The sequence below is a fragment of the Arachis ipaensis genome, chromosome B7 (genome assembly GCF_059453495.1).
Source record: "Arachis ipaensis isolate K30076 ecotype BB chromosome B7, ASM5945349v1, whole genome shotgun sequence".
NCBI lineage: Eukaryota > Viridiplantae > Streptophyta > Magnoliopsida > Fabales > Fabaceae > Arachis > Arachis ipaensis.
Window position 1 is genome coordinate 137980329 of NC_142442.1, and position 24573 is coordinate 138004901.

At 32.1% G+C, this 24573-nt stretch overlaps 3 protein-coding genes across 5 annotated transcripts; 2 read left to right on the forward strand and 1 right to left on the reverse strand.

Moving 5' to 3' along the window:
• Positions 1-5819: 5819 nt before the first annotated feature.
• On the forward strand, positions 5820-7380 carry LOC107607871 (uncharacterized). Its single transcript, XM_016309769.2, has one exon. It carries the CDS (start codon positions 5939-5941, stop codon positions 6977-6979), a length of 1041 nt encoding a protein of 346 aa, XP_016165255.1. The 5' UTR covers positions 5820-5938; the 3' UTR covers positions 6980-7380.
• Positions 7381-14723: 7343 nt separating this feature from the next.
• Positions 14724-17051, forward strand: LOC107606137 (uncharacterized). Of its 2 annotated transcripts, XM_088492672.1 has the most exons (4): positions 14724-15027; positions 15069-15381; positions 15458-16245; positions 16381-17051. In XM_088492672.1, exons 2-4 carry the CDS (start codon positions 15094-15096, stop codon positions 16868-16870), a joined length of 1566 nt encoding a protein of 521 aa, XP_088348798.1. In that variant the 5' UTR covers positions 14724-15027; positions 15069-15093; the 3' UTR covers positions 16871-17051. The 2 variants fall into 2 exon arrangements, with proteins under 2 accessions (XP_088348798.1, XP_088348797.1); XM_088492671.1 differs by having other exon boundaries at positions 14922-15381.
• LOC107606139 (S-adenosyl-L-methionine-dependent methyltransferases superfamily protein) lies at positions 16985-20287 on the reverse strand. Of its 2 annotated transcripts, none has more exons than XM_088492674.1 (8): positions 19984-20287; positions 19735-19856; positions 19218-19358; positions 19018-19099; positions 18152-18345; positions 17939-18050; positions 17673-17780; positions 16985-17436 (listed from the first exon to the last, which is right to left on the reverse strand). In XM_088492674.1, exons 1-8 carry the CDS (start codon positions 20173-20175, stop codon positions 17296-17298), a joined length of 1092 nt encoding a protein of 363 aa, XP_088348800.1. In that variant the 5' UTR covers positions 20176-20287; the 3' UTR covers positions 16985-17295. The 2 variants fall into 2 exon arrangements, with proteins under 2 accessions (XP_088348800.1, XP_088348799.1); XM_088492673.1 differs by having other exon boundaries at positions 17939-18065; positions 19984-20279.
• Positions 20288-24573: the final 4286 nt, after the last annotated feature.

A 24573-nucleotide genomic window follows, 5' to 3' on the forward strand; every position in this document is an offset into this window, starting at 1 on the left:
CGTTCACCATTCAAAACCAACTTCCTATGCTCATAATCAACACCAAAAATACCATATCACAGAAACACAGTCCCACATCCTACCACAACCAATCATACCTCAATTTCAAACAATCTTATACATGAACTTCTCAATTAAACCAACAAGATCATCAATAATTCATTATATATATATATATATATTCATTTTCATCATCCTCATCATTCATCATTAAAATCATCATGCATCAATACATTCTCACCACAACATCAATTGCCAAAATTCATATTAACCCAAATCAATAATCATAATCAAGGATACTAAACATTTAACACAATCATACATTCCAACTTATCCTATGGTCATCTAGTCTAAGTTTTCACATTACATTACATTTTAGTCACGAGAAACCGAAATCATACCTTGGCCGATTTCCACGTATAACACAAGGCAACCCACAAGGCAAAATTGCAAGCCTCAATCACCAAAATTCAGCAACTAGATCTCACTCCAAGATTCCAATTAAGCTTCCAACATTTCTAATTGCTTCATATCACATATATATACCCAAAATTCAATATCCAACACATATAAACAAGGAATTGACTAGGGTTAATGATCCTTACCTTAGATGTGCCTCAATTTAGCAAAAATCCACTAATCTCTCAAGTCAATTTGATCCTAAAACATCCAATTAACCAAAATCTCAATACCCCAAAATATTGATATTTTTGAACGGAAGAAGAGAGAATAGGAACTGGAAATATGATTTTCTCATCTTATAACTTATTGGGCTTTGTAGAGCTCGTCACTGCGAATGCGTGGCCGCAAACGGTACGGCGATCGGAGCTCGGAGCGAGAAGTTATAGTGGTTGGATTATGGTGTTAAGGTTTGTCTTTATTCTCCCTCACCTTGAGCATTGCTTCAGCGTGCCTTAGCTGAAGGGAAGAAGAATAGTGTTTCTTCTTTTAAGTGTACGGGCTGATGGGTTGGGCCTTGGTCTCGATTTGACTGGTTTGGCCCGTTCTACCCAATCTTGGGCCAAATTCTTTAAAATTAGTGTCAAAATTATTGTTTTCATTTTTTCTATCATATTAAACTATAAAAATTACATTTCTTATTTCCTAGAATAATTCTAATTTATGAATTAATTATTTATTAATTAATCGGGTTTTACATTTCGCGATTGGGGGGTTTCCAATAATTCCAGATACAAAGAGAGTAGATCTTTCACGAGAGGTAGACAATTACATGCTTGAAACCATAGAAGATTGCTTGGCTCATGATACCATGTTAAAATCTGATGATGAAAGATGATTTTGCAGTTAGCATATGAAGGAAAATTAGAGAAGCGTGTTTTTGGTTTTCTTTTTCCCTCGAAAATTAATATTCACACATATTTTTCCTTTTATATTTTTAAGACTCTGACTCCTTCTCACTAACCCTCAATCTATAACTACCCTTTTTTAGTTTCAAATATATTCCTCTTCTCAGAACATTAATATAGCCAAGTCTAAAGCTCTCTACTTTCAAAATATTTCAGCCAGAAGAAAGGATATTTTCACAAGAGTTTTCTCTATTTATTTTGTTCAAGACCTAGGTAAATACCTTAGAGTGATCTTAGTCATTTTCGAGTAACTAAAATTTCGTTTAATGATGTGCTTGATAAAATTCGGGAAAGACTGGCCAGCTGAAAGGGCAGAATGCTCAACAAGGGCAGGTAAAATGTGTTTAATTAACTCTATTGCGGCATCTATTCCTACATATTATATGCAAGTCTCTATTTTTCTAAAGGCAATAACAAACAAGATTGTTTCTATGATGCGAAATTTTTTTTTTTTGGAAAGTAAAAGTAGATAGTAGGGGGTTGAATCTTACAAACGAAAACTCTTGTTGCTCCAAAGAAGTATCGAGGGATTGACATCTGTGACCCAATGTGCATCAATATCTCCTTGGTGGAGAAGTTAGTGTGGCAGTTCGTTAAGCATCCGAATAAATTGTGGGTTACAATTTTGGCAGCGAACTACCTTCTTTATCGAAGCAATCGATGTTGTTTTGAACCTGGAAAAAGCTCCCATGTGTGAAAAAGTATGTGTAAGACCTACCGTCACTTAGAGGAGGGTTTCATGTGGTGCACTGACCCGCTGGACCAGAATTTTTGGTTTGATAACTGGGGAAAAGAAGGGACCTTGTCGAAAGAGATGGCATATGTCCACATTTATGATTTGGCACTTCACATTTCTAATATTTAGGTCAACGGAAAGTGAAAAATTGATGGTATTTTCTCTCCTCTAAATCAAAATTTGATAATTAATATTAATTCCTATAATTCGATGGATCAATCTGGATCGGAGGCAGGTTGGAGTTGGTCTAGGCAGCTTCTAAGGTTTATAATGCAAGTAATGGTTATTTATAGTTGAATAAGAGAATTGTGGGATGGCAAGAACATCGAAGTTGGCTTTGGCTTTGAAGATAACAAATTTTGGATAAGTACAAACTTTTAGTGTGGTTGTGTCTTAGAGACGCTCTTTTTACGATTGTGTTTAAAAATAAACGAAATATCTTCTGCACAAAAATGTATCTTTTTACGACTATTCTTATAAGCTGAATTGTGATGCTAGCTATAAGGGGAATGGTGGTAAAATTAATTTTGCTTGTGTATACAGAAATTGGAATGAGAAATGATTAAGAGGTTGCTTGGGAGTCCTTTCCAATAATAGTGTTCTTTATGGTAAATTTTTTGTTATTTAGAGAGGATTTTTTTATTGCTTGAGATGGTAGGTTCATAAATATCATCTGTAAAATTGATTGTGTGGAAACCTACAATCTTATTCATAACGGAAATAAAATTTGGAGCTCAGATCGTTTATTAGTTAAAAAAAAAATTGAAATATTATGCACTGAAGCTGGGATATAAAATTACGATTGATTCAAAGAGAAGCCAATAAAGTTAGTGATAACATGGCTAAAGTAGTGGTATTAATAAAGGATCAAGCTCAGGTGAAGCTCCCTATCCCTCCAGAGGATTTCAAAGTGTATTTATGTAGGAACCTTACTCAAACTAGATAACCCTCAAGTGTTTTTTTTTCCTCGTTTCTTCTTTCTTTTCTTTTTTCTTTGTCTTTTCATCATCTTTAGTCAACAAAAAAATAATAATAATAATAAAACACCCACTTTTCCCTCCCCTAATTTTTAGGTGTGATTTCAAGGCCTTGTCCCATTTTTCCATTACCTAGCTCTTGTTATATTTAGTGCTAATATATACTATTTAATTATTATTTAATAATAATATTGTAGTATATATTTTATTGCATTGTATTAAATTATAAAAATATTTAATTATTTTATTATAATTTTATATATTTATTTATTTATTATCGGATCAAATAATTTACAAATAATCTATCAGTTAAGTATTAATTCGGTAATTCAGTTATTTATCTGGATTAATTAAAAGTTCGATTTTTCTAGCTATGTCTGGAAGTGAAAATAATATGGAAAAGACCTTTGAGGTGTGAATAATAATGGACTAATAATGGAGAAGGAGAAACGCAGCTGAGGGGAAAGAAAAATTGAGGGGGAAAAGGTTACACACTATTAGCCTACTATACGATAAATAATTTATATTAAAATGCAAAATTGGATTTGTGATTAAAGGCGCAAAGAACTTGTATTACTAGTTTGTTAAAGGTCAAAACAATAACGTTATCACAGATTAATTGTAAATTTTTGTGTATATATATATATATATGTATATTTGAGAATAATCGTATATATTATATTATTAGTAATGCTATATGACTAAGAATTTATAATAATTTGTATTTATATTTATATTTACAATAATTTATATTTAATTAATAATAATTTGCGTCTATATTTACAGAAATTTATACACAAAAATACATCAGTTTCATATATATATTTATGAGAGTTTATATATATAAGTCAATATAATTTATATTTATATTTATTAAAATTTACATACATAAATTAATAAAAAAATTTTGTTAAAAAGTTTACAATTTGATATTTATGCTGCATAAATACTTGTGAAAATTACTAAAAACTACTTGTTTCTAAGATTTTCTGTTATATTATATACATATATATTTTAATGCAGTTTGATTATAATTTGACCTAAAATTTTAAACCAATTATTTGATTGGTTCATTTATTGGTCTAATTTTTAGAGACTTGCCAAAATTTAATTTTTACCGTGCCTCCACTCTCTATCAACTAAATTCCTTTCTTTTCCATTTTTTATACATACATTAATAACTTCACTCCTAATTAAACTGATTTAACCATTAGTATTTTGAGATTTTTTTTTTTAAATTCTAGTTAAGTATATTAAAAGATTATGAAGGAAGGCAAAAAAAGAAAAAATCTAGGGGCAGCAATTTTTGTATTTGTGGCCAATACTTAACTATCAAAAGAAAAATGAGTGATCTCTTACTATTGGATATAATTTTAGAGAAATTCTCCACATACAAGTCTTTTCACATACAAGTCATTTATTTCTTCTTCTTCTTCTTCTTCTTCTTCGTTTCTGCACGTTCTTCTTCTTCTTCTTTCTTTTCTTACCTTCTCTTTCTCCTTCTTTATTTACGTGCTTTTTTCTCTGTTTTATTTCTTCGTTATTCTCGATTTCCATTGTTTTTTGACATCAAACTCTGAAATCGTTTTTGAAGAAGATGAGGAGGAGAAAGAGAAAGAGTTCTGCATAAGGTGTACTTCAACAAATTTTGAGTGTATTTCTTAAATTCTTTGGGTGTATTTTCGTAATCTTTTGGGTATATTTCTGTAATCCTTTGGGTGTATTTTTATAATCGTTTGGGTGAATTCCTGTAACCATTTGGGTGTATTTCTGTAATTGTTCGGGTGTATTTCTGTAATCGTTTTGGTGTATTTCTGAAGTTCCATTATCTTCAAAACGATTTCAAAGCTTGATTTCATAAACCATGAAAATCGAAAAAAAAAAAACGAAGCAAGAATACCAGTAATAAATACAAATAAAACAACGAATGAAAAGACAAAGAGAGAACGCACAAAGGAGATCAAATTTGACAAAAAATTTGTTTTCATGGAAGAAGAAGAAGAAGAGTAGGAGAAGAAGAGGAAGAGGAGGAGAAGAAGAAGGAGAAGAAGAAGGAAGATGAGAAGGAGAAGGAGGAGCACGCCATGAAAATCGTATATGGGTTAAACCAAATGACTTGTATGTGTAGCACTCCTCATAATTTTACACCATTAAAAATACTATTAATGACCAATTAATAATTACAAAACACAAAAATTACTGACCCTAGCACTCCTCGCAAAAAAAAAATGCTTATTTCTTAAACAACAGCAAAAAAGATTAGTTGGAACAAGAAAGACAATAAGAATATATATATATATATATATATTTTTCCCCCTAAATTGATCTCAGATGTTTAACTCAAAGCTAGGTTAACTTATAGTATCGGCAACAAAGAATTTGTAGTAATTTATGTATTGGGTGAAGTCACCTCTAATAACCTAGCTTACTCAGAAAGCCTATTGTTATTTGTGTGTCACTTTGTTGAATTAATTAATTAATGTTTAGCTTTATTTAGTGATAGATACATATATGAGGAATGACCTTTTGGGGGGTGTGTATGGAAAAGTACGTTGCCCTCCATCTCTGCTCTCCGGCAGCCTATTTTTATAATTTTTTAATATTAAAAATTAATTAGTAAAAAGTAAATATTATTTGTGAATGTCGCTGTGACATTCAGTTTGAGTTTGACCCGCTGCCAGCCCCAGCCACCGGCAGGTCTTTTATCTCTACTCCAATGCGGGCGGGTCCCACACTCCACTCTCTCTTTCTTTCTTTCTTTTCCCATCTTCTAAAAAAGCCAACCCTCTTTTTTCTCTTCTTCTCCTTCTCCTCTATCAACTCTTTTTTCTTCGTCTTCTTCCCTCAAACCCTAATTTATGGATTCTGGGAATAGCGGAAGTATCTCCTCTAGTGGCGATGACGAATATGACGATGATTCACGTTCGCATTCACTCTTCCTCAATCCAAATCAAAATCCGCCAGATGCAAACTTCTTTTCTGCTTCTTCCTCTTCTGCTATTAATCTTCTTCCTTCTTCCACTACCTTCCCTCCACAATATTCATTCATAAATTTGGATACTAATCATTCTTCTTCTTCTTCCTCCTCCTCACAAAGATTACTATCCATTCAACCACCCCCAACCCCAATCCTACCTTCTTCTTCATCTTCCTCTTTATTTCTTCAACCTGCACCACCACCGCCACCACCACCAACAACAACTACTATCGGTGTTGCTCATCATCGGAACGCTAACACTAAGAAGAGAAGCAGAGCTTCAAGGCGAGCGCCAACCACCGTTCTCACCACCGACACAACCAACTTCAGATCCATGGTTCAGGAATTCACCGGCATCCCTTCTCCGCCCTTCTCCTCCGCCTTCTCTCGCCGCCTCGACCTTCTTGCAACCTCCGCTTCCCTCCGCTCATCATCAGGAGTCATCCCTCACATGGACTTCCACCCTCTAACACGCACTTTCGCACAAAGCCAAAGCCCAAGCCCAAACCCAAGCCCAAACCCAAACCCGCTATTATTCCATCATCACAATCACACTAGCAGCATGCTTGATGCTATGGCTTCCACTACCACCGCCTCCAACAACCCCCTTAACTTCCATCTACCCCCTGATCTTGCTTTACCCTATCACCACATGAATCTAACCATGCAAAACAACAACCCTACCACCACTACTACCACTCCTTTCAACAATGTTCCTGCAGGGTTTGCTCCTAAGTCTCAAGCAAGTCTATCCATGGCGGCATCGCTTCATCAGGATCTTCATCAGCCGCCGAACAATAATAACAATAATGCGCAACTGATGCTACCACCGGATCAAGAACATGTAGCTTCCGATGAGGGTATCCCAAGCCATGATGGTAGAATAATTAGGTCTTTACATGGAAATAAGGTAGCTTATTAGCTGCAATCTGAAGAAGAAGATCAGAAGAAGAAAGATAATTAAGGTAAGGTAAGTTTAATTAGGTACTGTTGATGATGAAGGAAGTGTCAATTAGGGTTAATCATCAACCATGTGATGATGATGAAGGGTGGGTAAATAATAATAGTACAGAGAACTTGTGAATCATTACATTGTAGAATTATATGACTATCATGATGTTCATCATAGTGCTGCTTCTGTTGGTGCTTACCATCTTTCTTGCCTTTTCTCTTTTTTTTTTTTTTATCATTATTATTATTTGATATTAATTGCAGTATGAAGCTAGTTAGTCTACAATGAAATTATGAATCATATCTTTATTATGTACATTGGTAGATTATATAAGGAATAATATAACTTCTTTAATTTATTCCTCATTATAAATTTTATTTTGTACGCACATATAATTAGAATTTTATAAAAGTAATATATATACTAGTAGGCTAGTAGCAATTATATGAGGATGATGAATTCATGATAGCTTTATGATGTTCATTGTCATTTGGGTGACAGGTTTTACAACTTATTTGCATCGTGCTTACATGCAACAAATTAATTAAAATGCAGAAATATGCAAAAAAAAAAATGTGAAGGTTATTTTTAACGAGTGATTGATAGGCAATTAGTATTTTCTTAATTGAATGATCCTTTAATATGCCCTAACTCTATGATATAAGATGTGCCGGTGCTACCTAAACTTTTTCTTACAACAATAAAGAGATAGTTATGTGTAACCAAAGAAGTCGGTGAGAATAGTTGTGATACATCAAATAATATTTGACTATATGGAACTAACATCATTATCTTAGACATAAAGGTAAACATATAGATATATATGTAGGCAATTAGCATGATAAAATTGGTATTTGAGAAGTGCAAATTGGGCTTCTCATGGAGTTAATTAGTACTATTCAATATACATCCAATTCAAAAGGTTGCAACGATGGCGCTGGCTAACGCTCTCTTTCACTTTGGTCCAAATTATGTACCTAAGAATTTTGACTTTGGCACAATGCAACCAACTTTAATTTCTTTTTCTCCCCCTATCTCTTTCGTTCTATTTCCACTACGTATGGTTACCATCCATAATATTGTATATATATATATGTGAACTGAGATACTAGTTACTCTTAAAGTCTTAGGCTGGGTTTGGTAAAGCTTTTGCTTTTTAAAAGTAGTTTATGAAAACTGTCTTTTAAAAGATAGCTTTTTAAAAGCTACAGCACTTGGGTTTGGTAAAATCAAATTAAAAATGACTTTTAATAAGTACAAGCACCACAATTGTGTTTGGTAAAACAGCTTTTAAAAGTTAAAGAAATTATAATAAACATGTTTATAACAAAAAATAATTTCTATTTTTAAATTTTTTAAAAATTTATATAATATTTTAAAATAAAATAATGTTAAAATAAAAAATTTATAATAAACATAAATATAATAAATAAATTCTTTTATTTTTTAACTTTAAAATTTTATATAAGTATCATAAAAATTTATTTTATCCTAAACATCATTACTAAAAATACTAAATTAACATATTTAGTATTTATTTTATTATATAAGCATCATAATAATTAACATATTTACTTGATTTATTCTCTGTACTAATATAAATAGATTTATCATTAGTCAATAATAAAATTTGTATGTAATCCAATGTTAATACTGGGTACGTTCATTACCCACCTATATATATTGGCTCACCTTTATAGATCACAAAAAATAGGACACTTATCTCAAATAAACTACTCTTATAATTATATATCTATATTTACATATGTATATACATGTTGTTATTATAATTTTGACTAATGTTCATGCAAAGAAAATTTTATGATTGGTTTTCATAAACCAGATCAACCTCTTCCCGTTTCAAAGAACAGAGAAAAACAAACATAATAGATCTACTGAAAAAATACAAAATTAACGCAAAAAAAAAACATAAATAAATAGAAGTTCATACCTAATATGTGATAGAGATGTATTTGTATTGAAATTTGTGAAGATTAGGTTGAAAAATAAAAAATATATGAAGATTGTGTTAGAGTTTGTGAAGGTTAGGATGAGAAGTTAGAAATATACGAGAATTTTAATGACAATATAATAGCGGGAAATACGTGCGGGAAAATGAAAAAAATTTAGTAAGCATAAGCCAGCTTTGAAAAGCTCCCTCCTAGGTGCTTTCAAAAGCACCCCTAACTTTTAAAAGCCGTAAGCACAAGCACTTGGGCTTTTTAATTTACCAAACGCAAAATGACGTGCTTGTGCTTTTAAAAAGCACAAGCACATCTTAAAAAAGCTTTACCAAACCCAGCCTTAATCTTACCGTCATATATATATAACTATTTTTGTGCTTTTTCCTATTAATATATATAATAAGAGTCTTTATGATTAAAAAATTTAAAATTTGATCTCTATTGCTTCTAAAAAGTATTCGATGTAGGGCAAACACAAAAATTAAAAGAAAGCTTATAAGTTTCGTTTCAAGTCAAAAAAATCTATCACGTGCTATGAAGGACGGACACTTTGCTGAATTGTCATATCCGTGTGTCAGACACATTTTGGACACAACACTCGTCCGACACGCGTGTTTGCTGTATTCAATATTGTCTTAATAAAAAATAAAAAATTCTTCTCCGGACACACCTGGACACACCTAAATATCATCACGTGTCAGCGTGTCCAGTCTTATTCTTAACATATATTTTTAAAATAAATTTAGATATAGTATATATTATTATTTATTAAAACAAAAAATATTTTAAATACTTGATATAATTAAAATAAGACATTAAAAATAATTAAAAATTTTAATTTATATTTTAATATCAATAAAATATCAAAATATCATTACAATTTATCTAAAAAATACTTTATATTTTATATGTATGCTTGTTCCCGTCTAATGCAAGATTTTAAAATTTGCGTATCGGCATGTCCCATGTCGTGTCGTGTCCCGTGTCAGTATCAGTGTCTGTGCATCATAAATCACATCATAAATCACGTGAGAAGAAGTAAAAGAGTTATAGAGATATAATTATTTATGTATTTTTTTAATTTTTGTATTATATATGTGGAAAGTGGAAACTTGATATTTGAAAGTAAATTTTTTAGCTCCAAATATCTATTGCTAATACTATCTACGACCTTCAGCGAATGAAGACAATAATTTGATTGTATGTTAAAATACAGAAAATACAGAAAATCAAAAGAATATGTAAATCCAGGAATATAAGATCGTAGCACATAATTTATTGCATGTTAAAATAAAACACTGTTAAAACACTATGGTAGCGTTTGTTTTGAGGTATTGAGATAGAGATTGAGAGACTGAGAATCATTATTATATTTGTTGATTCAGAGACTGGTATTAAAATTTTTGTCTCTGTTTCTAAAATTTCAATATTTCAGTACTTCCAAAATGTAGAGACATAAGGGACTAAAATTTTTAGAGATTGAGACTGAAACTTTAATAACATTTTATACCTAAAATACTTTCATTTCAATTAATTAATTCCAATTTTATCCTTTGTGCAAATTAAATTAGAATTTCATTCTTGTTTCAATTTTTGTCTCCCATTTTGCACCAAATAGAATACTGATATTTATTTTAATCTCTGTCTCTTATTCTCTGTCTCTCAGTCTCAGTCTTTCCGTCTCTATCTCTCCATCAAACGCTACCTATTAATACTACCATCTAGGAATTAGTTTCTGGTTTTCAGTGATATGACCCATTTTAATTTGGATGTTCGAATATCATATCATACTCATTTTCATATGTATAAAATAAATGTATGAAAGATATGCATGATTTATTATATTGTACGTTTCTGCGTTACTAGCTAGCTGTTCTTTGATTTCATTTTGTCATATGTTTCAGTTTTTTCAACAAAGAATTATAGTATTTTCTCGATCGTGGAGCAAGCTAGGTAGCAAGATGTTCATGGATTATATTCTTTCTTTAACCAACTCATCATGGTTCATAATTTTTTTACGCCTCTTTTTGCATAGACCTCATATCTTAACATAGATCCGTAAAAAAATATTAGTATTCAATTGCAAAGGAATTAGTTTTATAGAAAGGATTGAGATTTTTTGGTGACTAGAAAGGATTGAGATTGTAATTAAAGAAGTCAACTTTAATTAGTAGTGCTAGATTAGGTTTGAAGTTCAAAAATTTGATTTGGTGGTTTTAGAAAAAGAAAATCATTTTCAAATGTATTTACGAAATTTAATTATATATATTACTTTAATTATTACGTGTTGTATTATGTAACCCTCCTTCCCAAAAAGGGTATGTGCATGCTGGATTTATTACATTTAGACTTTGTTTGTTAACATTTTTATTTTTTGCAAATAATTTATTAAGTTGACTTTTGAAAGATAATTTTTCAAAAGTTATAGCACATATCTTTGATAAATTTAAAGATTTAGCTAATATCGTAGAAAAATTTAAAGATTTAGCTAATATGTATTCTACGAGTACTAGTTCAAATTATTAATTAAAATTGTTTTTTTGAAAAAAATATAAAATTAAGTTTTTAATATATGTATTATTTATTTATTAAAAAAAATTTAAAATTTTTTATTAATAACAATCTTAATAAATACCTCCAAGACACAAAATAACTAGCTATATCCTAAAATAAATTAAAAGTAACTTTCAATCAATATTTTTTATTTACCAAATATAAAATAAAACTCTTGTACTTTTAAAAAATATAAATACATTTTTAAAGAATTCTATCAAATTAGGCCTTAGTTGTAATCTTTTAAAGTTTTTGGAATAACTCTATATATATCTTAGAAAAGAAAGCAAGAGAAATAGATTAAACTAAAAATATTTTTAGAATAGCGGCTGATTTTATCAAATCAAATTGGACGTCAATAACAATCGAATTTGTGATTGATCAAAAATTTATATGACCCAAAAAAAAAAAAAAAAACTAAATCAGTTACTAAATTTCTTAATGACGGATCTAGTTGGTCATTAATTTAGTCACCTCTTACTTAAAAATCAATTGATAAATATAATTTAGTGGCCAACGTTTTAACATATAACTAAATCAGTTTTTAAGGATTTAACGACCAATTTTGCTTGAAATTCGGTCGGTATTACGATAGTGTCATATATAATGCTAGATGATATGGCAATCAAGCATCTGTTATGTTATTTAAACGTCCAATCACATTTTTTCTCAGAAAAAAAAAAAGCTAGTATGATTTTTGTTTTTTCTTTTTTCTTGATGGTTGCTCTCAAAACAAGTTAATTAGCATAAGCGCATATCTTATCCAAATGACAAGTATCTTGACAGAGACTAGTTGTGTCTTTCACTCTTTTGTTCATACTTCGTTCATACCAACGGACCTTATTTCCTTAGCTTGTTTTAAGCAATCTAGCGAAATAATTACCGATATATCATCTTCATCATCATTATTTGTCCTTTAAGTTTTTAAGCTAAGTTGATAACGTGCCAAAATTTCAATAGCAAAGGTTATTATTATTGATGCTTATAGCGGAATGACGTACATCATATTATAGCTGCCAAAATACATAGGTAGTTCAATTACAATGCAAGGGGATAGGGCAAATTCTTAAGCAATGTAACAAAGTATGTATACAGAGATTATTTCATGTATTAAGCTGTCACACATAATTTTTTCATTATCAATTCCGCTAAGTAATCAACAGGAATTTAGGCAACAATAAATCAATAAACATTTTTTAACTGCATTCTACATTAATTAATTGTGATTAATTAGTAATTATTTAAATTTTATTTTAAAAATATAAAATTAATAATTATTAATTACAGTTATTTAAAGTTGGTTGATTAAGAATTATTTTTCTATATTTTTTCTTTTATTATTATTAGATATGACGTAAAATTTATTAATTTTCATTTTATCTAATTATATTGTTAGAGAATGTGTATTAATAACTTGATATATTTTATAAAATAACTACATAATAGTTTTTGAAAAAAGAATATTAAAAAAATCAAGAACTATATCCCATTGAGGTTATACTAGTCCTATAGCCGCTAATTATTTTTTATACTATAGTTGAAGTTGTGTAATATATTAATATGAATCTAAATTAGTATATTCTATATGTATGATGCACAACACAATTTGTAAGTATCAATTTATATAACAAAAGAAATCGTAATTTATGATTTTATAAATTATAATTTTTTTAAATTAAAAAATTGAAATCGTGACTCAAGATTTTTAATTATTTTTTGTCCTATTTAAAATCATAATTCACGATTTTTAATTTTTTATTTTTATTTTTTATCTTATATATTTTTTATATCAATGTATTATACAAAAACATTATAATATTAACTAAAATTATCAATATAAAAAAAAAATTAGGGTAGCATAGCAGGTAGGGAATTATTATGGGTAAAACAAGTAGAAAGGAATATAAGAAAAACGATAACAAAGAATGATGCTTATGATGATGATTGAAAGGAGATGATTACATGAAAGGAGAGAAGAGGAGAGAGAGATAAGTGACATGTGAGTGTTCCCCTTTGGGAATGGTAGTGGCCCATGCCGGACAATAATCTGCTCTCTAGCAATGATGATTTATTATTCATTATTCACCCCCGCCTTCTTCTCCCTTTCCAACTTTAATTTCTTCTGTGAACTATTAGTGTCTGATTTCTCAGTTTTCAGTGTCATATGTACTCAATAATGATAATAATAATAATAATGTTATGCAACAACACTGAGTGAGTGAGTGAGTGACAAGGCCATTAAATCATATATCCCTCAACTACTACTGGTGGTATCAAGAATAAGCATATATATAAGACAGGCATAATTAGGAATCAATTGCTTTTGACATCTCTTTTTGTCCTTTATACTCATTTTGGACTTGGTCATTCTATCTCTTCATTTCAAATTCCAACTCGGTCTCTCTTTTTCTAGTCTTAACATCATCTCAACATGGCGGTATCATTGCTCTCTGGTAACTACTAATAATAATAGCAATGGTTTCTACTTTCAATGTTTTTAATTTATTTTATTGTCCTAATTGACGAAGAATTAAGAGCAATTCAATTTTAAAAAAATTAAAGTATAGTTTAACTCATCATGTTCAATGTACATTCAAAATTAGTCACTGATCTATCAATGAGACAATGAGTATATGTTTGTGCATATTTATATAAATTTATACATTTTATCAAATAAATAATAATCAATTAGTAGAATAATTAAACTTATATTAAACGAATCATTAAATTTTTTATAATAGTATCATAACAAAAATTTATGAGACGTCGAATATATATTTTTATACACATTAACTGATCAGTGGGTAATTTTTAAATATGCAAATACAATGATTGATAATTAATTAGATAAACTAAAAATCGAATTGTCTATTATAAAATCTCTCACGGCGCAGTTATTCTTTCATTGACGATTTAATGATTTTGGAAAAATTCAGTCTCCTAACCATGAGGAGTCACTAACAAAATCCTGAAACCTAATGTCAACTTCAATTGGCCCCTATTATTAATTTAATATAGCAGGTTTTATTTTTCTGGGTACATGATAAAAAAAAATTAAATACCATAAAAGTATAGGTTAAACATACCATAAAAAAATATTTTAATATTATTTATTATATAAATAAATTTTTTTATATTTTTAATGCATAAAAATAATAAATAAATTAAAACTTTAAGATAGCAAAACCCTAAACATTAAGATACCACAATTTCTACCGTAATAAACTAATATAAGAAGAAAAAAGAGTCTTTCTATTGTTTTTTTGGACATGGGGCCTTTCTCCTCTCCGAACTTATTGGATTCAGGCCCCAACTTAGTCTGGATGAGATTTGGGCTGCATAAGCTTACCAGGACTGTAAAATAAATTAAAAAAAAAAAGACAAAAATAGAGAGTAGCGGTGAGGTGAGGGGCGTTGACGAGAAAGAAAGAATGGAAAATTCAATGAAGAAAAGTCGTGTTGGTGTAATGGTGTCAAAGAAACACAGCAACGCGTATTGAAGTGAGAGAAAAGGCCCATAAGACAATGATGACTTGGTGAAGTGAACGGTGGTGATTCGATGATACGATGAAAGGAGAGACGGTGACTCTGCTGCTTGTGAACCTGGCGGGGATCATGGAGAGGGCCGACGAGTCCCTCCTCCCCGGCGTCTACAAGGAAGTCGGTGAGGCCCTCCACACAGACCCCACCGGCCTCGGATCCCTCACTCTCTTCCGATCCATCGTCCAGTCCTCCTGCTACCCCCTCGCCGCCTACCTCTCCCTCCGCCACAACCGCGCCCACGTCATCGCCATCGGCGCTTTCCTCTGGGCCGCCGCCACCTTCCTCGTGGGCTTCTCCTCCACCTTCTTCCAGGTACTCCCCACCTCTCTTTCCAAGGCGCGTGCTACGTTTTCTCGCATTTAGATATTGAATTAATAATCAATAATAGGTGGCTGTGTCACGAGGGCTTAATGGGATTGGCCTTGCACTCGTTACCCCTGCAATTCAGTCTCTTGTTGCTGACTCAACTCATGACAACAATCGCGGCATGGCTTTTGGATGGCTTCAACTCACCGGCAACATTGGTGCCATTCTTGGTGGCTTCTTCTCCATGTTGATTGCTCCCTTAACCATCATGGGCATCCCTGGTTGGAGAATTTCCTTCCATCTAGTTGGATTCATTAGTGTTCTAGTTGGTGTGCTAGTTTTCCTTTTCGCCAAGGATCCACACTTCTCGGATAATGGTAGCCGTGAACTTGAACTTGAACTTGAAGTTTCTGCGAAAATGCGCCGGAAAGACGCTGCCGGTAGAACATTCTGGTCGGAAGTGAAAAATTTATTTCAGGAAGCCAAGTCGGTTTCCAAGATTTTGTCTTTTCAGATCATTGTTGCGCAGGGTGTCACCGGTTCATTTCCCTGGTCAGCTTTGTCATTTTCACCAATGTGGCTTGAGCTTAGTGGATTTTCCCACCAGAAAACTGCATTTCTCATAGGTTTGTTTGTGGTTTCTTCATCCATTGGGGGTTTGTTTGGAGGCAAGATGGGGGACATACTTTCGAAACGGCTTCCAAACTCTGGAAGGATAATTCTGGCACAAATAAGCTCTGCATCCGCAATCCCCCTTGCAGCAATACTTTTACTGGGGTTGCCACAAAATCCATCTACTATTATACCTCATGGTTTGGTTCTGATCATTGTGGGGTTCTGCATATCTTGGAATGCTCCAGCTGCAAACAAGTAATTTTCCCACTTATTAGGAACTATTGTTTGTGATAATCTTCTGCATAGATTTTGAACTTAGACTCTTAGACAACTTGTTAGGCTTATTGCTTATCCATAGGTCTGATTTATCACAAACTGCATGGACATCAGTCCAATTTTTGCAGAGATAGTTCCAGAGAGATCTCGAACTAGTGTATATGCGATGGATCGATCTTTTGAGTCTATACTATCATCCTTTGCTCCTCCTGCGGTGGGGATTTTGGCTCAACATGTTTATGGGTATAAGCCTATTCCTAAAGGTGCTACGGTATCTCAAGAAATTTTAACAGATAGAGAGAATGCTGCATCACTGGCAAAGGCTTTATATACAGCAATTGGAATTCCAATGGCGCTATGCTGTTTCATATACTCGTTTCTCTATCATGCTTACCCAAGAGACAGGGAACGTGCTAGGATGGAGGCTCTAATAGAATCGGAGTTGCAGGAAATTGAATCACCTAGTTTGCCCTTGGATAGAGAGTTTGAGAAAGAAGGGTTGACTGGTGATTTTGATCATGATGGTGAAGGTAACACATTGCTCCAACGGAGGTTGACATTTGCCGATTGGACAAATAGTTTTCGCAACTCTGCAGCCGGCTGAGGTTGCTAGGTTCAAGAGAGATTGTATATCAGGTTAAAAGAGATTGTATATTTTAGTATAGGCCTTCCATAGTTTTCTCTTCCATATTTTTATATTCTCTTCCTTCCACTTAACTTTGTTGACAAAACTATGATGATTGTGACATATAAATCAAATGCAAAATGAAAGTGAATTATGATGGGTAATCATATTTACATCTAAATCAAGAATTTTGAGATTTACATCTATAATCCACCATGACTTGTTTATGCAGTGGTGCATTCACTCATGACATCTATGGCACATAAGTATGTGACTTATATTAATTTTGCTAAATGGAGCAAATATTATCATGATCTGCTACTTATTTATCAAATGAACTGTGTAAATCCTTCAGTAAGATGTATATAAGGTAGCACAGGAATCAGCACCAGAAAACTCAAACCTTAACTTGGTTTGGTAGCAGAAATCATCACAAAAAATCCATTTCTGATGCATTTAAATCCAACCAGCCCGCAGGCACTGCAGAGTTCTTCAAGTTCACGTTCAGAGAGAAATAAGTTACTTCCGGATACTTGCTTAAAACTCTACAATGAAAAACGAACTGATCCATTATTTAAACTTGCCAGAAACATTTTCTTATGTCCTACGAAAAAATATGAGAAATTTCCTATGTATCATCAGAGGGATTAATCATGAATGAAATAAAGCGCACAAGATTAATGCAATTGAGAATATAACAGTGAGTCTGGTTAGTGGTTACTATCACCGAGGTTACCAATAAATGCAGATACGAGTGTCCCAAGCCAAAAAGATTCTATACCTGACTGAAAGTACTTCTAAATGGGACAACAATGAAAGGCCCATCAATTATTATGGTGGTTGCAACAAAGACACCTCCAGGTCGTAAAACACGACTTATTTCAGCTACCTGCATAATATGGATCATGGAAATTATAGGAAACAATGCAAATAAAGTTAAGGTAACACATCATAGTTTAAATGATTTGCTCCAAGAAATTGTAGATATTCTAACCAAATTAAACACTTCTTTAAAATCCAAATATTAATGAACAACCATTTGCTTACAGCTGCTAAAGGTGAAGGCCAACAGTGGAGAGCTGCACCCGCATGCACTGCATCGACAGAACTTGAAACAAAAGGGAGTCTTGATATGTCTGCTCTAACCAAGGTGATGTTCCTAACAACAGATGCACTACTGAGTTTGTCACATAAACCAAAATGTATAATAAGTATAACTTTGAACTCAAAAGTTGAATAAAAGAAATATAAAATGTATACTCTTTTGGAAAGTTCTCTTCCTGCTGAATGAATTCATAACACTGTTTCAACATGTTTTCTGAGTAGTCTAGAGCAACAACCAAAGAAAACCATCCACTCTTTGCAAATAATCTTGAAAATAATCCACTTGCACAACTAGCATCGATGATATTTCCACCCAATACTGGCTTTAAGAACTCCTTCATTAGTTCAAACTGCAATAAAATTCAATAACATGCATGATTATATGAGGTAAATTACAGTAGCCATGCATCAGCATTGCTTTGGAAGTACATATGACATGCATGGTGAAGAAGGCAGATCTCAATATAAATCTAAAGAACTTGGTGATCTACAACACAGAGCAATTATATAAATGGTAGAAATGTGAATGACAAGGTAAATATGAATTATTCTTCTCATCAACGTCCACAAAGTAAATATGACAAACTTAATGATCAAGATTTCAGGACATCAGCATTAGCTAAGTTTAGGTTTAGAGGTGCTAATTTGGTTCTGGCAGTGGCAGTAATTTCTTGCATAGTTGGATGAGCTTGTGAAAGCAGCAAAACTTATTTTAAACTGATTTTGCTAAGCACATATTTCCAGCTTATGACAAATTACCTCAAAATTTTTGTCTTATTAGTTGCTTAGCATACAAATTGACTTTGAGTTTGAGCCGTTATTAAACACTTATCAGACTGTTTGTTTGATGGATGCTCCTCAAAACTCTAAAAGTCACCAATATAATGTCATATATGAAGAATCATTATTGTTGCAATTGCACACAATCTTATGCAAGAAGCGGAAGAACAAATAATGATAAATAAGAAACCAATATAAATTTGGAATACAGTCAAGTTGAAGAACAAAAAGATTTGATTCACCTCTTTCTCAGGACCTGGATAACCACCCCATACAAAACTTTGGCGCCAGCCTCTCTCATAGAGAGCTGATATCAATGGCAACCTGGTTCAGAACACAATCATTGTCAAATTATACCACTGTATTTTACTTTATTGATGTGCATATGTTAGCTTAGAAAAGATCATAATATATCAAGAAAGAAGAGATAAAAGTTGGATACCTGAAAAACTCTGTGGTAAATGGCATAGGTTCACCATAGCTTTTGGCTCCGGTTGTTACCGTGAGGTCTAGATGCGTTTGGTTTCCAACATATGTTTTCTTACACGTTCCACATTGTAAACTAGACCCAGCTATAGCATCTCTGAATCAAATTACCCAATCAAGAAACAGCAGAGGTTATGTTAAGCTTACAGTGTACTCATTTTGCAGAATCGAACCAACTCTTTCGTCATCTTCCATTTGATTGAATTTCAATATCACTCACATTTCATTCAATGGTCCACGATGAATAAATTGGCATACTGTTTCAACACATAGTAGTAATAATAATAATACAGCAAACATTTCTCGAACCTAGAACTTACTATGGTTACGAACTTACGATACTTACTATCTGATTATAAGAAGAAAAGAAGAAAATCAATCAAAAATCAAAATATAGAAGCAAATTAGAAGTTCATCATCGGTAATCACAATCATAATTCAAAGATGGATTTGTATTAATGAGATGAACTCACACTGATAAGGAAGGATGACTAGTCCAATTCAAGGAGTCGTAACAAACCGGACAAGCCAATAAGTTGCTGCTGTGCTTCACTTCGTTCTCCTTCTCCTTCTCCTTCTCTGCAACGATGGAATCCTGAACTCACAAAATTACGCTCCACGTATTATTGAATAATAAACTATATATACACAAACAAACAAAAAAGTATAACAAATGAAATTGTTTGTTGAATTAGTGAAAGAAGAAGAAGAAGAAGCGCTACGGTTGGGTTGGTGTCGACGAAAGTAGCAGTGGAAGAAGGAGAAGAAGAAGCAGAGGCAGCTCGAAGGCGAAAGTTGGTGGGAGAGAAAGCAACAGAGATGAAGAAGAGGCGCGTGGAGCGGTTGAGCGAAGGAGAGAGCGTGAGGTTAGAGAATAATGAGGTGTTACCGATAACTGCCATCGCTGGGGGCATTGTTGCCGTTGAGTTGAGCAGCTTCGAAGAAGTGGACCGTGACTGTCTCCCGTGCTATGGATTACCACTACCAGAAAACTCTCTTTTCCTTTTAAAACTCTTCTAGTCCTCTATCTTCGCTTGATATTATATATTATTTTATGAAAAAATAAAAATAAACCATCGTGATAATTATTTCGAAACACAATAAAATTCTCAATAAAAAAAAAAACTTTTTTATGACATTAATTAGTCTGTTATTAATATTTTTTTATTAATGGATTAAATTTTTAAATGTTGATTTGTTCGTTAAGAATCAACTAAGATTGATAAATTTTCTTTTGTTGAGAGTCTTACTGTCTTTTTGAAGAGAATTGTTAATGTCGTTTAAACTTTTTATATTTTTTGTTATTATTTTTAAATACTTTAGTTAAATTTACAGTGTAAAACTAAAAAATATTAGTGATTTTTAAATTATTTTTACCTATAAAAATTAAATAGAGAATATATTAGTGATTAACAGATCACATAAGTATGTTTTGAAGAGAGATCATTGACAAAAAAATGAATCAGTTCCACTAAATTAATTATCAAGAGTCAAATTTGTTAGGGACCTCAAAGTCCTTAAAAAAAATTATCAAGAGTCAGAATGAATATTCACACGAAAAAAATGATGTTTGTATTATATTTGTTTACGTAAAATTTTTATTTTTTCTTATTTTTTATCGATGATTTTTAATATAAAAAATTAGAAGATTTTAGAAAAAAAAAAATCGGTTACATATAACATTCCTTTTATTATTCTTCAAGTTGGAAAATAATAAAAAGGAATCAACTACTTTTTTTTTGGGTGTCTTCAGAAAAAATCAACAACTACTAGACAGAACTCTTCAAATTGATAAATTAAAGGGAAGGACCAATAACAACAACTAATTAATATAAAAGAGACCAATTATATTGTTATTATTAAAAAGGAGTTATTTAAATAAAATTTATATAGAAGGATCAAAATATTGTTTTAAAAAGGCAATCATGTCATTAATTAATTTTTAGTCTAATTTTTTTATATATAAAAATATTTTTTAATACGAAAAAAAAGCTTCAGTTTATTATTATTTTTATCCCAATTTTTCTTCACGACGGAAAAGATATCACATATCAGAATTATTTAATAAGAACAATGCAAACAATAAGCATAATCTTAATGCAACTAATGACAATACCACCAAAGCATCGATGAAAATGAATTTGTACAAGGAGAATTGTTGCTACACTCTTTAGATTAGGCCGTCACACAAAAGCTCAATTCTGCAACTCCGCAACCAGACGGAAATCTCTCTTTTTCTCTCCCAATTAAGTGTGAAAATGAGTTAAGTCGAGTGGAATTTTAATTTTAACGAGTCTTACTCATATTATAAATAGTTGATTTAAATTTATGTCTATTATTTTTTTATAGGCCTTTTTATTAAACTAGAACTTTACCTATTTAAAATTCGACAAGTTTACGAATCTATTTAAAAAGCGTATTTCGTTAATTTTTTGTTGAAGAGAGAGTTCAACATTCAAGTGGAGCAAACAAACAAAAGTAAAATAAAATAATTTCTACGTCATCTCTGGTATAGCCATCAATAACATGAACTATTTACAACACCACTCCTCAGCATATGAAAAAGTTTGAGCTACACAATCTACAATTTCTGTTGTCTTTCTCTGGAAAATGACACGATTCTATTGTAACCAAATATTCCATATAGTTGAGAAGAAACCAAGTAGCCAACACTTTTGCGTAGCTCTTTACTCAGCGGCATGGACCTCCAGCTCTCAAAGTGTTCTTTCAAGGTACCAGGTACAATTCACGTCTGTCCAAACTCTGAAATCCAAGCACACCACACCTGCCAAGAGTACTCACAAGTAACAAATAAGTGTTGAATATTTTCTACTTCGTTGTTACACAACACGCACAAATTATTATTTTGTTGTAGCAGTCCAGCCTACTTAGCTGATCTTTTGTATTTACTCGACCTACCAATACAAACCAAGTGAACAACTCCACTCGAGGTGGAACTAGGCCTTTCCAAATGTTCTTTGTGAATCTGTATCTCAGGAGCTCCTCATCCAAAGACAATAAATATTAAAACTCAAAATAATACACTTAAAAAAATTAAATTGACAATAAATATATTTTAAAATTTATAATTCATAATTTGTAAAGAATAATTTATTTATATATGAGTAAACTACCATTTGTACCCACGAAAGTTGAAAACGCTGACATATCTACCCATAGAAAAAAGAAATTACCATTTGTACCCATAAAACATGAATTTCGCACCAAACACTAAAAAATTATCTAAAAACCCCAAAATACCCTTATCATTACCACTGCTACCATCATCCCCCATCTCTCTCTTTGGTCACATGAACACTCTCTGATCTAACCTCCATTTCTCTGCCACAAACCACTTCATTGTCACTCCTTCATCACCATAACCTTCACCTTTGGAGGAATCAAAATCAACCCAGAGAGGAATTTGAAATGGATGACGATGGGTGAGAGTCAAAATTGGATCTTGGTTTCAGCTGAATCTGAAGCTGTTTGAGAGAACAAAACATTGAAAAGGGTGTCATGGAGAAAGCTAATAGAAATAGGGCAAACAAGAACACAGATCCAAGGTGAGAAGAGAGTGAGGAGAGAGGATCAAATCTGAACAATTAAACACAGAAGCCTCATGTATTAATTTGGATTCACTTTTTCTGGGGGAAAAGAAAAATGGTGAAAGAGACAGAAAGAGAGAGAGAGAGCTCACCGCGATTTTGGTTCGCAAAGGGGACCGCGGTGGCGGCGGCTGGCGCAGTGGCCCATCAGGGGCACTGGTTCGGTGATGAGGAGAAGGTAGTCCCGGTAGGTGAGGGTGGTCGGCGGTGAAAAGAGGAGAAGGGGGCACTGCGGCTCTAGGGTTGCTAGCGACGGCGAAACAGGGGCGGAGTGGGAGCGAAGGTCCTCTGGTCGGCAAGACCGAGACAGGGAAAGAGAGAAGGAGGGGTGGTCACTGACAAGGGTCTCTAACGCGGTAGGCTCTGATTTGAGGCCGATGGTGATGGTGGCGAGGAGAAGCTGGCGCGGTGCTCTTGGGCTGGCGGAGGTCCGCGACGTTGCTAGCGGAGAAGGGTGAACGATGATGAGAAGGGTGAGACGGTAGTTTGTGGTTGATGCTGAGATTGAGTGGCTGTGAACATTGAGAGAGAGAGAGGAGGGAGGTGGCTGTGAACATTGAGAGAGAGAGAGAGGAGGGAGGAAGGAGATGATAGTGTGGAGAGGAGGGTAATTTAGGGATTTTAGATAATTTTTTAGGGTTTGGATAATTTTGCCTGTAAAAACAATTTTTTATGGGCACAAATGGTAATTTCTTTTTTCTATGGGTAGATATGTCAGCGTTTTCAACTTTCGTGGGTACAAATGGTAATTTATTCTTTATATATTAATTATTAGTTACATATCACAATCATATTACAATTCATAATTTTTTTTAACAAAAAAGTTACAATATTAACTAATCTTAATTATTGATACTTTTTTTATTTTGTTTTGTGTTTAATATAAATGAAACTAAAAATAATTTATTTTTACAAAAAAATATTTTAACGAATAAATCTAACGAATTTTGTAGATTTTTTTAACTAATAGACTTTTTAAAAAGTCTAACATAATCTGTTTAATAAAATAAGTCGAGTCAAACCAAATCTAAAACGAATTGAACTATGAACTCCCGCCGAATAGTCCGGTCCACTTCCATCTTTACTCACAACTAAATCCTGTTAATGGTCTATTTTTAAGTATTCGTGACTAAATTATAATAACAATGGTTAGAATAAATCTCATAAATAATAGTATTGATAGTGTTCGAGGAGTAATACCTGAAATATTACCGCATTAATAAAAGAATAATATAAAATTTAGTGTTATTAAATTTAGAAATTTAAGATTTTAAAAATACTCATTTAATGTTAAAGATTAATTTAGAGTATTATTGTGCATGTAATAATTTATTGATCAGTAACAAATACTTAAATAAAATTTAAATCTATAATAAATTAGTCTTTATCCTGTCAAATTGAATGACTGTAAAAAGCTAAAAAATTTTAAATATTATTATTTATTTAAAATAATAATTTAATTTTTTTTCTTTAAATTTTATTTAAATATAATTTTTTAAATAATTTCGATGTAATTAATCTTTTTGAATAATTAACTCTTGCTAGTGATTCTTATTAGGGTTAATTTTTCCTATAGTAAACAATAACAAGTTGAATAACAATACTAGTTGTAAGTTTCCCAAAAAATAAAAAATAAAAATACTAGTTGTACTGTACGTATAGTTTGTGTTTGAAAGGATAAATGCCGTAAAGTAATTAGGGTTT

What these genes read in the sequence shown, in the direction of transcription:
- LOC107607871 (XM_016309769.2), top strand. Translation starts at nt 5,939, where the DNA reads ATGGATTCTGGGAATAGCGGAAGTATCTCCTCTAGTGGCGATGACGAA.
- LOC107606137 (XM_088492672.1), top strand. Translation starts at nt 15,094, where the DNA reads ATGAAAGGAGAGACGGTGACTCTGCTGCTTGTGAACCTGGCGGGGATC. An exon ending in TCTCCTCCACCTTCTTCCAG is followed by an intron (nt 15,382 to 15,457) that starts GTACTCCCCACC and finishes AATCAATAATAG; the next exon opens with GTGGCTGTGTCACGAGGGCT. An exon ending in AATGCTCCAGCTGCAAACAA is followed by an intron (nt 16,246 to 16,380) that starts GTAATTTTCCCA and finishes CATGGACATCAG; the next exon opens with TCCAATTTTTGCAGAGATAG.
- LOC107606139 (XM_088492673.1), bottom strand. Translation starts at nt 20,175, where the DNA reads ATGCCCCCAGCGATGGCAGTTATCGGTAACACCTCATTATTCTCTAAC. An exon ending in AGTCATCCTTCCTTATCAGT is followed by an intron (nt 19,359 to 19,734) that starts GTGAGTTCATCT and finishes AATTTGATTCAG; the next exon opens with AGATGCTATAGCTGGGTCTA. An exon ending in TTAGAAGTACTTTCAGTCAG is followed by an intron (nt 17,437 to 17,672) that starts GTATAGAATCTT and finishes TTTTCATTGTAG; the next exon opens with AGTTTTAAGCAAGTATCCGG.